Source organism: Pseudoliparis swirei, chromosome 16 (genome assembly GCF_029220125.1).
Source record: "Pseudoliparis swirei isolate HS2019 ecotype Mariana Trench chromosome 16, NWPU_hadal_v1, whole genome shotgun sequence".
NCBI classification, from domain to species: Eukaryota; Metazoa; Chordata; class Actinopteri; order Perciformes; family Liparidae; genus Pseudoliparis; species Pseudoliparis swirei.
Window position 1 is genome coordinate 16,421,442 of NC_079403.1, and position 14,829 is coordinate 16,436,270.

The window sequence follows — 14,829 nt, forward strand, 5'->3', positions numbered from 1 at the left end:
TTTGAGTTGCACCGTTTGTTATGAGTCCAGGAGTATGACAACAACAGTGATGTCATCAAGCCCTCGCGGTCACGTAATCATCACGTTCTATTTAAGAATTTGCCAATGGAAGCGTCGCCAAATTGCATCTCGCCCCGCTGCACACAGTGATTTGTCTTTGGCGCGGTCATGTGCTTCACAATCTGGTACTGAGACTGTTTGCACCATTGCCTCCTGGCACACACACACACACACACAGCCAGGAGAGCGTCCATATGGTGAGTCACAGTGTCTACTACACATGCCTCATCGGTCCCAAAGGTAGCGTCTTGGCACTTTACGCCAGCTGTGCTCATTCTTCTCCGACGGTCACAGAGACTCTGGAGCTCCGTCCCAAAACTCCGTGGCGAGGTTGACGTGATGAGCTGCGGTTGTCACAATTTGCATCAGCTCGTGCATTTGTATTTGAGCAATACAATCACAAAATACCAGCTGCTATAAAAGGAGACGCTTCAAGAAAAGCATCTAATTGGCCCTTATCATCATCGTCTCTAGACATTCGACAAACTGTGGAAGTCGCAAATGTCATGTTATCAATTTCAGTTTAAAGTCGTGCTCATAAAACACATTGTGAGTTGTGTCTCTTCTTTTTACTTATAAATACAAAGTTCTGCTCAGGAGATACTTTTGAATACTTATGTGAGCAGGAACATGAAAATGTTGACAATATTCTGGCAGCAATTTGTCTCCGCTACAGTAATTCCAGCCCTGGAACCTGAATACATTTGTAACTTCTCACTCAAGGCTTAATATTTAACAAAATAAAGTAACCTGCAGGGGAACACACACTTTAGTTGCCTTTTCTTAAACATTATGTTGACACACGTTATCATGTAAGCCGTAGGTTGCATACGGGATTATTGAGACACTATTGTCCCCCTCACTCTCTTCTATGAGGATGACCATTTCTTTACTTTTTCAGAGGTGATGATGAAGGTTATAAAAAGTGTGAGCGGACATTATGAAAGCTAGATATAAATGTCACCCTGTAGAGTAGAAACCCTAGGGCTCCACAGCTGTGAGTTTGAACCACTGTTTTCATGTGTAACATGAACATCTGCCCTCAGAAAAGCCAGAAAACAAACTTGAACTGTAATCGGGTAGCAGTGGGACCAATTATATACGATAACAATGCAGCACAGACCTTTTGAGGATCTTTTTCATTTGTTATGATAATGAATTCAATACGTTTCGAAAGAAAACACCAAATATTTAATCCTCGTTTTGTTTCTATGAAGACACGTTGAGTTAATTTAGTGCAGCACAGATATACAAAAACAATGTCTTTCAACAGAACATAACTGTGGGTCCAGTTTATGAGCTGCTCGGCTCTCAGACAGCAGAGAACGCTGAGCTACTGAGAGCTGCTCCTGGTGTGTGTGTGTGTGTGTGTGTGTGTGTATGTGTGTGTTGATCCATTAGCAATGGGCTTTGTAGATGTTTAATGGCAACGGTTATTGTTTTCTGCCTACTCAGCTATATTTAGGCTTTAGCTAACACAACTCTGAATGATGTTTCTTTTCCTCCTCCTCTCCCTCTCCTTTTCACACTCACAGGGTTCTCCTGGTGAAAGAGGTTCTGCTGGCTCAGCTGGTCCCATCGGCCTGTCAGGTAGACCTGGCCCTCAGGGTCCCCCCGGGCCCTCCGGAGAGAAGGGAGCACCTGTACGTAGTCCTTCTGTTACCTACATTGTATCCTTCTTCCTTTCTCCTTCTTCCCTTTCCTTCCTTTCACCTTCAGTTCTGTTGGTTTTTATTTTTCTGAATATAATTCAAACAAACGTCTTCCCTCTTCTAGGGTGAGAAAGGACCTCAAGGTCCTGCTGGTCGTGATGGTGTTCAGGGTCCTGTCGGTCTGCCCGGGCCGGCCGGACCTCAGGGTCCACCTGGAGAGGACGGTGACAAGGCGAGTAGTCCACACTCAGCCTCCCATCCCATTGGCCCAGTTACAACTCCTGTTCCATTCCCAAACTGGGATGGATGTTTTGGGACTGAACCAGATTGCCAATCAATCTTCATCTCAATATTCGTGCTCAGGCCGTCTGCATGGACATGATGTCTGTTTCCATCACTGTTGCGTATCCATCTTCAGAAACAAATGCGCCAGTAAACTCAATTAGAGGAAACGTAAGAGTCAAAAAAGATGTTGATGTTCCACTTCCTGTCGTCCCGATGCCCCTTGAGGCCTTCTGCTGAGCAGCCAATCGCTGGAGGTTAACGATGCAGCGAAGGACACGCCGTGTGTGTGTGCGTCCAGACAGTTGTAGTAGAAATGTACATCATGGTGCTTTGTGTTGGTGAATGTTTGAATAATCTTTCCACGTCCTGTTGATATGGAGAGAATCCTTCAAGCTAAGCGGGGACTTATTTTGTGTGTGTGTTTTTTTCATTCCCAGGGAGAGGTTGGAGAGCCCGGTCAGAAAGGAAGCAAAGCCGACAAGGGAGAACAGGTGCATTGTGGGAATCAAAGTCCATTCAGCTCTGACTTGCACACGCATACACACATCCAGTTTGCACATTCATTTAGGAGTTGCTGATGTTACTGTGAATATGTTTGGTTTTTTTCCCATTAAAAAACGCCATTATAAATACACAGATTTGCACTTCAGTGGCACTTAAATAGCTCTTATTATAGTACTTTTGTAGTCCGACTATGTTGAGGAAATGTTACTTTCTGTATTCTTGTTGTTCTTAGTTTGTACTCTAGGTTGAATGCACTTATTGTAAGTCGCTTTGGATAAAAGCGTCTGCTAAATGACATGTAATGTAATGTAAATACAACTGTGATGTTTTATATATTTTTAATTTCAAATCCCAAATCCATGCTCTGACACGTGTGTTCCTTCTTCTTCTTGTGTTCAGGGTCCTCCTGGTCCCGCTGGTCTCCAAGGTCCCATCGGGGCCCCGGGTCCCGCTGTGAGTACACGTGTCCTTAAAGACGGTTGAAGCAGGTCTCCATGTGACTGTGTGAGGTCGTGAGCACGTCAGCTGCTGCTGGCATTCCTTGAAGCCTACCATGTGTTCTCCGGCTCCTTTAACAACGTGTGTCCTTCAACCTTCATCTCGAAATAAATCATTCAAATGTGTGTGCGTATGTTTTTTCAGGGATCTGATGGAGAGCCTGGTCCCAGAGGTCAGCAGGGTATGTTTGGGCAGAAGGGAGATGAAGGCTCCAGAGGTTTCCCCGGACCCCCGGGTCCCATCGGTCTGCAGGTAGGTCCCGTTCATTCACTCGTCTGTATTTTATATGACATATCTATCACACTGTGTACATGCATTTCTTTGGCAGGAGTGCTAAATAGTTTTTGTGTAATTGTGTTGGGTCCACAGAGGCCTTCAGTCAATGAAAATTAAATAATGAATTAACTGTATGAATTCCAATAGTTCATATGAGCATAACAGGCATCGTGTCAGTATGTGAGGCCGTTTCATGTTCATGTAATTAATGACCAAACCTGAAGCTCATCAGGCCTCCACATCTGCATCAGCTCGGTGCTGCTGAAAACACTGCAACAAGAGTTGTTAGTGCCATATCCAGTTCTTCAGACGCGCTCTACAATATAGCGTTTGATATAAGTTAGAAGTCATCAATATAAGTTCTGCTATCAAGGTCCAGTAAAGCCGCTGGTTTCTGCTGAAGTTTCATTATAGAATGAGCGTCAGTGACATGAAACAAGACTTTATTAGAGAATGCCGTTAGATAATGGACATTGGGTTTCGTTGTTGAGAAGGAAAGTTAACATTTTTATTTATTTAGTCAGATGTAGCAGACATTGGCTCGCGTGGCCATTGTACCTTGACTGCTTGGCGATAGCATTTTTGTTCTTTGGTCTTTGTAGCTGTCACAAACTCATCATCGTGGGATAAAACTATCCCGTCCTCTATGAGCCACAGCGCTGGCTTCATACCGACAGCATTAAAAAAGACATTCCCTGTTTAGCCATGTATGGCTGGAGAGATTGGTTCCTCAGGTGAAGAATTACCTTTCAATAGCACATTAAGAATCCTGAATGCAGGGCAGCACTTCATATTCATTTTACAGGCTTTATTGTGTGGGTCAAATTCTGCTTGGTCCTGTTAACATGCATTTGGTGTGTGTTCTGACTGACACGTGACATTGATGATGAAGCATGCATACGGGGTGTCAGGATAGACAGGACTACAGCCAACTGAATATGAGAACATGTGGAACTAGAATGGGCACTCGGTAGAGTGCATACCTTCGCATATCACAAGATTGGGCATTGAATTATGAACATTTTGGCATTAGTTACATGCCAAATGGGATAAAAATTGACCGTGCTATGGTAAAAATAAGATGTTTACCTTTTCATGACCTTGACCTTGACCTTTAACCCGATCGATCCCAAAATCTAATCAAATGGCCCCCGGATAATAACCAATCATCCCACCAAATTTCATGCGATTCGGTTTAATACTTTTTGAGTTATGCGAGTAACACGCATACAAATAAATAAATACACGGCGATCAAAACATAACCTTCCGCATTTTCAATGCGAAGGTAATAACCACTTACTGTATATATATTCTTTTCTCCATTACATTTCTCATATTGTATTGCCATGAACAAGAAAGTCCAAAGTTAAGTGAATTGAAAGTTATTTTTATATACTCACTCATTCTGCTTTTAGGAGCAGTATCAGTGTGTAGTGATGACATCGTAGGAATCAGGATCACTCAACTAATGCTTTAAACTGTGTGGAGATACAACTCAGTGTGACATTCATGTCACGTCATGCCACAGCGCCCACAAAGGAAGACTCCTCTCACCTTCTCCATGGCAACATCCATTCTCCATCACCACTTATTTTGCTTTTTGATATGCAGCATGTGATGTTATTCTGGCGTGTCTTGTAAAGTAGACTCTACCCATCCAAGGACATCAGCTAGATACAAATGTAGATATCAACTAATCGGCACCACAACCAGGTGTAACGATTGTTTGTATCATTAGGATCATATTGTAATGAGGTTATTTGTTAGTAATTCTCTTTTTGTATTAGTCATCAACTCCTTATGATAACCATATCAAGAATTTACTGCAGAGATTGGGGTCGTTGTCTTGAAGAAATTACGTACACTGCTACTCACCGGTCCAAGGTACCATCCTATCTCCGCAGGATTGTATTCAATGGACTTTTAATTGGAAGTAATTCACTTCCCATCACCATTCCATTAATTGTGTGGACTGACCTGCTGGATATAGTCAGTTCCTCATTGAGCACATTTACCACGCTGCATAATTAGCAGCACCACTAATGATCTCAGACTAGAGGAGACCTTTACCCAGATGAGATTTCTCAGCAGGGCAGGAATCAGCATGCAGCTACACACACTTTTTAGCTTCTCGGGAAAATACTTGCAAACAAGGACATGTACACACATAAGCTTAGATGATGGGCAATGCACACATACACAAAGAGTCCGCTTATGATGTAATCTCACGTACAGGAACGCATTACTTGATCGCATGCCCTGCAACCTTCCACCTTATACTGATGACAAAGTGCCTCTGAATCGAGAACAGACACTCACACGCAGAAGGCAAAGCAGGGTACAGCAAATTCATCTCGGCAAAGAAATATCAGGGATCAAACGCACACATGAGGTTGTGACCTCACTGCTTGTTTACCATGCATGAGTGAGCTGGATCTATGTCGGCAACTTTGAGTTCAGAGGAAGCTGTTACTGACAACAAAAGGGACAGCAAACCGGAGACGAGTCTTCTCTTACATGTTAGTGAATCTGGGGACAGAATTGTAGAGCAAAATCATCTCCCTTCTGCCGGAGTAGTCTGAAGGAAGCTTAAACCCCTGTGATGTGGAGGCGTCTCATATACTACATCATTGAGTTCTACCAACAGCTATTTCAGAGACAAGCTAAATTAGGTGTTTTTAATACGTGCCATACTCGCCATATCATGTCTTGTGCCTCATTCAAAGAGCAGTTTTAAAGATGTGGTATATGATCTCTGGATAAGAATTGAGATGACTCTTCACTACGTTGTGTCTGATTCTGTTAGTTCTCTATTCAGTTTGTGACTGTGTTTTACTGCATGTGGTTCATCTCGTAGGAGCCTTTTTCTTGATCTTGCTCAGCATATTCATTGAATATTTCCTTTAACAGAGAGTGGGACTAGACTACACATAAAACATGGATTCAAGTGATTCATTTATGCCGTTTCTGGCCCACAGATATGTTGAACATGTCAGTGCTTCACTACAATGTAACCCAGCAGTCAAATCAAATTGAGGAATGAAATATCAATCAGGAGCAGCTGTTGTGAAGGAATTCAACAGCACAAACAAATGTAAATCATTCAGTGTCTTTCACATCATTATTTTTCTTTTCTGATGAAATAATCATTTATTCCTTTTTGTTTTCCTCAGGGGCTTCCTGGACCTCCTGGTGAGAAGGGAGAGAATGGTGACGTGGGCCCCATGGTAAGAGACACATCTGCTTCAGATGCCACTGCAACCTGATCTGCATCTGTCAGCACTCTTATAATCGTGTCATGCTCTTTAACAACACTGTGTTTCTTTTGTGCAGGGCCCTCCTGGTCCTCCCGGACCCAGAGGTCCTCAGGGTCCGAGTGGAGCTGATGTACGTATGGCTGATTGATAACAATGTGTTGACACGCATCTCATAACCCACATGTATTGAAAAGGACCTGGTCGATGTAAGACTGTGACATGAAGGCAACGTCATCTCATCCATCTCACATTGCAATGCCTGGGATCAGGTGTCCTCTCCCAAGGTCATGGAGGATGATGACTCATCTATTTCTTTTATTTCCCGCTGCAGGGTCCACAAGGCTCTCCAGGTGGTGTTGGCGCCATGGGATCAGTGGGCGAGAAGGTAAGAGTTCTAAAAGAGTAAAGGGGGTTCAAAAGAGTCTGGATGGAGCGATGTGTTTTGTGGAAGAAGTCTCAACACTAGGGATGCATTTAAGAGTATTTATTTGACAGTCATTTCTGGTTGCTTTAAAGTTTCTGTCGACCTCCAATAATCAGACAGTCAATCTAATGTCTCGCAAATAAGATTAGTACTTACAGTCTCCATTCAGTGAGCTTAAAGCTCCCAGTTTGTGTGTTGTTCTTACTCACCACCCCGATGGCGTGCTCTCTCCTGCTCAGCATTTCAAAAGAGACTGAGCTTCACGCCAAGAGAGGTAACAGCTGCTTTCCGCTTCCGGTTTAGAGCCCTACCCCCGGTTTTAGACTTCAGAATAAGAGCCTAAACAGGAAATCAGCTAGGATCTCAAGGGAAACGCACCTCTACCACAATAAAACCAATCTCATTCATACTGTCCACATCCTACAGTTGTGATAACAATAAACCTCATAAAATTAACATTACAGTTACACATATAATACAGTGATCATACTTGTCTATGCTTCTTAATCCATTAATCGGAATATTCCTCCCTAATATCCACTATGTAAATTATCTTTCTATATGCATTATTTAAAACATAAGACTTCCTTATTTACATGTGCAAGTGTACATAAAATCCACTACAACCTAACAGTTCCAACGTGGCACCCCTGGGTGTTCTGCCTGTCTAACGTGATGTTGGGTATGAGGACTGAGCAGCTGCCGGTCTCGCCCACTCCAGACCGGCAGCTGCTCCCTTCGTTTCAATCGCTCAGGCTTCTGTCTGAGTCTGGGCTTTGACACTATTAATGTCTACTTTACAACGCTTCCAATCAGATGTCTGCATTTTACTGCCACTTGGCAGCCGGCCACACTATAAATACTTAATGCTGTTAAGTTAAATGACTGGAGTACGAATAAGAATAGAATATACACTTTAATGAAGGGCCACCAGCTCTTTAAGGGGGCCCTTGTTATACTGTAACTTGTAGCTCCCTTGCATCAACTAGAGTTCTCTCCTTACTTCAGTCACATGTCAGGCAGGTGTGAAGCAACGAATTTGGTAGAGTAGGTGTGATTACACGTCACATGTAACATACACTTTTAAAAAAATACATCTCTTGAAAACACACACACAACACTAAACGTATTTTGTTTATCTTTTTTTATTTATTTTATCTATCTTTATCTTATCTTTACTTAATTAATACACACTACTGTTGCTGTGCTGTGTTGTGTTTTGTTGTGTCAAATGTCAAATGTTGCACCAAAAAAAAAAAAAATTCCGTAAAATTGTAAACATTCCTGGCAATAAACGGATTCTGATTCTGATGACAAATAAATAGCAATGCTGCATCTGAATGTGTGTGCTCTCCTTGTGTGAGGGGGAAGGGGTGAAGGCCCGTGTGTGCTCTGACATTGTGTCTGACCGCAGGGTGAACAAGGGGAGGCCGGGAACCCAGGGCCACAAGGGGAGGCTGGAACCGGGGTAAGTGACCTCTCTTGTTTGTCAAACTGAATATGTGTTGTAGGAATGTCTTAAGTTTATATGTCTTCTGTGTGCATGTCATTATGTGTGTATGTGCCACCTTCTGTGCACCCTGCTTATCAACACAAATGACTTATGTGAGCGTCTCAGTCGTTAGCATACCACCCAGCCTTAGGCGGAATAGTTGGAGGGCTCTCCATGAAAACATGTTCATGTTAGAGAAGTCCTTCAGCGAGAGGCACAGGAAACACAGCAACAAGAGGAGCTCTTGAAAAAGCATTTGGAAGAGGCCTTGTCACGACGCTATTAGAGTGGACCCAAAAGCACGACTCAGACAGGAGTAACAAAGATGACTGTCTTTGGTTGGAAACAGGCTGGGTCAAAACCAGGAGATCAGTCCAAGAAGCAAACAAGTCCAAAAAGGGGCGGGGCAGAGAATCAGAGGTCAGGGCAGGCAGGTCAGGAATATACTCTAATAACACTGGAGAACTTGGCATGAAAACACAAGACAATCTGTCAGAGGACAAGTGGAAGTGAGGGAGCTAAATAGTGAGGGACTAATGAGGGGATGGGCTGCAGGTGAGAAGGGCGTGAGGACCAGGTGAAGGTAATGAGGGACTAACGAGGGAGTGATCAGAGGCAGGTGAGGGGAGTTGGACTGACGAGATGGTGTGACAGGATGAAAACAACTATTACAAAAAGGAGCTAAACTGTTACAGGCCTTGCAAGAGCAAAAGAAAGTGATAAAAAGGTACGCACGTGTTTCCGTGCATTCTGGCTCGGAGAAAAACACAAAGGGATCTGCTCGGGTCCTCGGATAACAGAGATACATCTACAGGAGAAAGCACGACTGATGGGATCTCTGATCACTCAGCATGTAGCGAAGGCACTGACAACAGCTGGACACTCATTATGCGAGAATATATCCTCAACTGGCAGATGAAAATAAATGTCCCCACGTGCCTCGAATACTTTCGAATACTTTAAAAAGTAGCTTGCAATGCAATATAGGTAACATAAGGAACATCAGCAACATGTGTTTGTCGGTCATCGCCAGGAAAACAGTTGCTTAATGGAGCGCTTTCGGCAAATATAGTGCAAAATCCAATCTAACAAGAAGGTTTGCTTCTTTAGCGTGACACTTTGTATTCATCACTCTGAGAGTAAACGCTCCCCACGTCGAGGCTGGTCGTTCTGCTCAGCAGGACTCTTCTGCTTCGCACCCCGAGTCCACCTGGCCGGCCAAATTGAGTCTCTTCCAGGACTCTTCAGACATAATTACCAGGAGGATACGCCATGGTGCTTCTGTCCTGAAGAGCAATCACTGCAGCCGCCATGAAGCGAGTTGGCGTCAAAACATCAGACAGCACTTTGCTGAGTCCAGCTTTTAGCTGTGATTTGCTCCGTGTTGGTGTCACCGTGTCAGGAGTGAAGGAGTACTCTTTAATGCCTCACATTTAGTTTTTTCTGATATACTATAATGTTTGTTCTGGTGAATGTCAAATTTCATTTAATTTTTCATGTACATTTACCAACACCATATGCTTTCCGGTGTTATTGCCATTCAGAGATTTATGACATTTTGTATGAGCTTTTTTTAACATTTACCAAACAGGCATCAGTGATGGCTCTATTAGCTCTGCTGCCTCGTTTATCATGATCGAGGTACAACAGCAGATTGAAAAGATGGCCCATCTCCAGTGGGGGTGGTAGAGAAGCGTGATTACAAGCATTCATAATGTCCCCTGCTAGTTCCCATCACACGGCTGCTGTCATTGACATTTTCAAAGTCAGTGTGCAGCATAATTCCCTCATCATAAGCACATCTGATGCCAAAGCCTTTCAGTTATTAAGATTGTGTCTTCTTACAAGTGTTGCATTGAGTTCTGATGGCAATGGGACAATTATATTACAGTGTCGGCATCATTTTGTATTAGTTACAACTAACAAGTATAAATGGAGTTCAACAGAAATCAAATAATGAAATATCCTTTACTTGAATTTAACTTGAATTGATTTTAATTGCGTTAGCGACCATGTAAAATATTCAACAACAATAAAATATATATATATAATTCGATAATTTAATATAGCTAAAAGCTATATGTCCATTTGAAAACTGCACTCAAAACTGATAAACAGATATGAAACATGCATTAAGCCACATACATGATGAATGTACAATAAGGGATGATACACGTTAACCCTCCTGTTACCTTTACATTTACTAACATATTTTACCCTCTGGGTCAATTTGACCCCAGCAATTAAAACCTCCAGAAAATTATTAGAATTAATATTGTTTCCCAAGTTTAAGTGTGAGGTACTTTATGTTTGTTTGTTGACTACCTAAATAGCCCTTTAAATACATAACAAAGTTGATATTTCTTATATGTTTGACACAGTGAAAAACAGCCTGGGGTCAAATTGACCCCAAAGAACACCGACATTAAACATTGAATGGGGTCAAATTGACCCGAAAGGTAACAGGAGGGTTAAGATGTGGAGGTTACCATACTGTAAAAAGAGATTAAGCGTTTTCGTAAAAACATTAAATACACAAACTTGAACAGTGATTACAATGTTGATTGTATTCACATATTTAATGTGGCTTTAAAGCTATACAGTAGACAAACTCCAGCTTGTTTGTGTCATCCTGTAAGACGTTTCCACCGAGTATAGCATACAGTAGAGTAGAGTACAGAAAAAGCTGAAAGCGTAAAATAAGGGCAGCAAAGGGGTAAATACAGAACAATCTCTGATTCAACTCAACCGATGATTTTCCACCAAATCACATTTCACAGAATCTGCTGAATTCCTTCCGAAGCAAAGCTGCTGTGGAGGCGCATTAACGTCACATCTCAGGCTCACGGTGCTGAAACCGACGTCTCAGTCTCATTTCCCATCCGCTCTGCTGACCAATCACAGTTGTTGTCCCGCGTTACACACACCGAGCTCAGCTTTGGATCCAATCGCCCTCGGCAGCATGTGTCCACGCGTCCATGTTATTGCCGCCCCCTGTGGTACTGTGCTGATGTAAAGATACCTCCACCCCCCCCCCCCCCCCCCCATCACTACAGGGACCTAAAGGTGAGCGAGGGGAGAAAGGAGAGGCTGGCCCCTCTGGAAGTGCTGGACCTGCGGGTGCCAAAGGACCACCTGGAGATGACGGTCCAAAGGGCAACCCTGTAAGTCTCAACATCAGAACAAAAAGTTTCTGTCACTCCGTCTAACAGGTACTACTTCAAAAGAAATGTCCCCCACAGGCTGTAAGACGACGCTATTTTAGCACATCTTCAAGAACATGAAATCCTTTTTATTGAAGGAGGGCGGGGGTGTATATATATGTTATGTCTGCGTGATAATATAATAATCATTTATTTTATATAGCGCTTCTCAAGACACCCGAAGTCGCTTTACAGAGTCCAGTAATCATACACACACAGTCATCCCGGTGGTGGTAAGCTACATCAGTAGCCACAGCTGCCCTGGGGCAGACTGACAGAAGCGTGGCAGCCAATCAGCGCCTCCGGCCCCTCTGACCACCACCAACATTCATTCACATCCATACGATGCAGTAATAGCATCACGTTTCCTGCTGGATTTGCAGCATCATCGTTAAGTCCATCAAACTGTCTTCGGTTGCTACCAGGTGCACCGAGACTGAGTCCCCGTCTACATTCCTCTCCGTGTCGTACTTCCTGTGTCCTGCTCCTGTTCTCACGCTGATGCATTTCTTATCTCGACATTAAAGGGACCCGTTGGATTCCCTGGAGACCCTGGTCCACCTGGAGAGCCAGGTGTTGCTGTAAGTATGACTTGAAGCAATATTCACTCTCGAAAGGCCCTTGCACAGTAAATGATTTAGATTGTTTCTCATTACCTTCGCATTGAAAATGCGGAAGGTTATGTTTTGATCGCCGTGTGTTTATTTATTTATTTGTATGCGTGTTACTCGCATAACTAAAAAGGTATTAAACCGAATCGCATGAAATTTGGTGGGATGATTGGTTATTATCCGGGGACCATTTGATTAGATTTTGGGATCGATCGGGTCAAAGGTCAAGGTCATGAAAAGGTCAAAATCTTATTTTTACCATAGCACGGTAAATTTTTATCCAATTTGGCATGCAACTAATGCCAACATGTTCATAATTCAATGCCCAATCTTGTGATATGCGAGGGTATGCGCTCTACCGAGTGCCCGTTCTAGTTCATGAATGAAACGGTATGATGGTTAAAGATAGGATAACTATTCAAAAGGACATATGTTATGTCACCACACATCTTTATGACATCGCTCATCGTCTCTGACAGGGCACTGATGGAGAGGCCGGAGAGAAAGGAGAGGATGGGGAGGCCGGTCAAGCGGTAAGTTGTTGTATTTTCACATTATTGAGTGTGAACACATGACTGCATGAGTATATGTCATGTGATCTACACGGTTCACTTGAGGGGAACTTTACAAACACCTAATGAAATGGAGTTATCATAACAATCAGCTATTTTTCTCGAATGAGTATGAATGTGTCTTGTTTACATTTATTTGATATTATAGTAGTCAAACTAAGTGTAGTAAAAAAAACAAAGTATAGTCAGTAAATAAATGACTGCATTATATGTACTCCATACTTTTGGATGGCGTGTAATTGGACTTATCTGCTTTGCAGATTCATTAACTTTGATTAGAAATAAAGCCAAACTATAATCTGCTCGCCTTCTAGAGCGCAATTAATCACATCTCTTATTAGCGTTCATGAATGTAAATGAGCTTATGCTATTGCCAAAGAATAATATACAATATTCAAACAACTGCATGAATGTATATTTTAATTTTGAATGTATTTAAAATGTTTAGATTGCATGCTGAAAAGCTGCAGGGTGAAATTGTGCTTGGAAGGTATATTAAAATTGTTAAACTTCATATAATGGCTCATTGTTCTTTGAAAGGAGAACGTATCTCTCCTCCTGTTATTTGCATTCCCATCTATCTGTGTGCTCAACCTATAAAGCAGCGTAATAACTGTGCCTTCACTTTTCAGTCCAGCCAAATATTTACAAATGCAAATTATAAAAATTGGTTTGATTGCTTGCAATTAACTCAGAAATAATTGGATGAGAGTGTCAGGAATAACAGTACGTATTATTTCAGGCAGTGCAGTGACTCTTGGTTTTGGCTTAACTTTTCTGGACTACCCCGGGGTTGAATGTTCCCTAGATGTCAGTATGCTCTGTGCGTTATTGTCCTTCTGGCAGACATAACGAGAGATTAACGAAGCATGCTGCTCTCTCATCAACATTCATACCAGCACCGACTCATTTGTTAATACAACTTGTTTGATTGTCTCTCATGGCATCTTGTATCTCCTGTCTCCCTGCTTGTTTACAGGGACCTCCAGGTCCATCAGGAGAAGCTGGCCCACCTGGACCACCTGGCAAGAGAGTAAGTCTGTGACCATTAAAACGAAGAGCGTTGAAACATTTGATTTGAATTCAGGCCAGTCAGACAGTCCCCGTTGTTGGCATTGCATCGTTGCAAGAGTGAGCTGTTTTGATATCAACGCTCTTGCTGACCAGAGCTTTTGTTGGTGTTAAAATCCAGACCCAACGAGCTGTGATGTGAAACGTCGCCGCCCCTTTTTAAAACAGAGCGTGTTGCCTGTGCGTCTGTTGGCATTGTTCTTCATAGCCAACAGACTGGAATCCAGCCTTACTTTGCAACGACTCCTCCTCAACAACCCAATCTTGGCAGTAACGCAGGAGAGATTCATTTTCATTACAAGAAGAGTGTGGAAAACAAAGTGGGAGACATACGGGGTCAGGAGCCAATGTGCTCTTCAAAGAAACCTCCCCAGAGCCTATTGCAGAATGAATGGCAAGATGTGAAACATTTTTTTTTATTTTCTCTTAACAAGAAATTGAAAAAGGCTTAAGGTAAAATAGAGGAAAAACGAGCCGTGGGTTCTAAACTCATTGAGGGCAGTGGGAAGAAAGCCAGAGAGATATAACAAGTCTCACACAGTATTGATCCATGGCTGCTTGACTGACAGTCAGAGCAAAACAAAGGCACAACATGTACGTGGTCAAGTTGGTACGACGTTATGAGAGGATAAGGGTGGGCTTCAGCAGTGAAATAAAATAAAACCTTTATTGTAATGTGATTATCATTACCAGAGGTCTTTGTACACCTCTACCAGAGGAACCGGGTGTCTACTCTAACCTTTTGAAAACCACCCGATTTGTGAGGTTTCTGCTCGAAATAACAAGATACCCAAACTAAAACGGATGTAGCTCTGCAACCACAAAGGCTATTTGAATAATATTGGTGTTATAATAAAGTAAATATATACTAATACATATTAGCATATATTTTACTGATTAAGAATTTAAAAAAGATGAAACAC

The 14,829-nt window shown here is 42.5% G+C and overlaps 1 protein-coding gene across 2 annotated transcripts in view; it reads left to right on the forward strand.

The window, feature by feature from the left end:
* Nucleotides 1–14,829, forward strand: part of col11a1a (collagen, type XI, alpha 1a) — a 75,705-nt gene that overhangs the window by 48,142 nt on the left and 12,734 nt on the right. For both annotated transcript variants that reach the window (XM_056434234.1, XM_056434233.1), the window contains exons 42-54: nt 1,596–1,703; nt 1,837–1,944; nt 2,435–2,488; nt 2,901–2,954; nt 3,144–3,251; nt 6,450–6,503; nt 6,610–6,663; nt 6,865–6,918; nt 8,372–8,425; nt 11,506–11,613; nt 12,180–12,233; nt 12,743–12,796; nt 13,815–13,868. In XM_056434234.1, the coding sequence (XP_056290209.1) occupies nt 1,596–1,703; nt 1,837–1,944; nt 2,435–2,488; nt 2,901–2,954; nt 3,144–3,251; nt 6,450–6,503; nt 6,610–6,663; nt 6,865–6,918; nt 8,372–8,425; nt 11,506–11,613; nt 12,180–12,233; nt 12,743–12,796; nt 13,815–13,868 (918 nt within the window). The remainder of the gene's footprint in view (nt 1–1,595; nt 1,704–1,836; nt 1,945–2,434; nt 2,489–2,900; nt 2,955–3,143; nt 3,252–6,449; nt 6,504–6,609; nt 6,664–6,864; nt 6,919–8,371; nt 8,426–11,505; nt 11,614–12,179; nt 12,234–12,742; nt 12,797–13,814; nt 13,869–14,829) is intronic.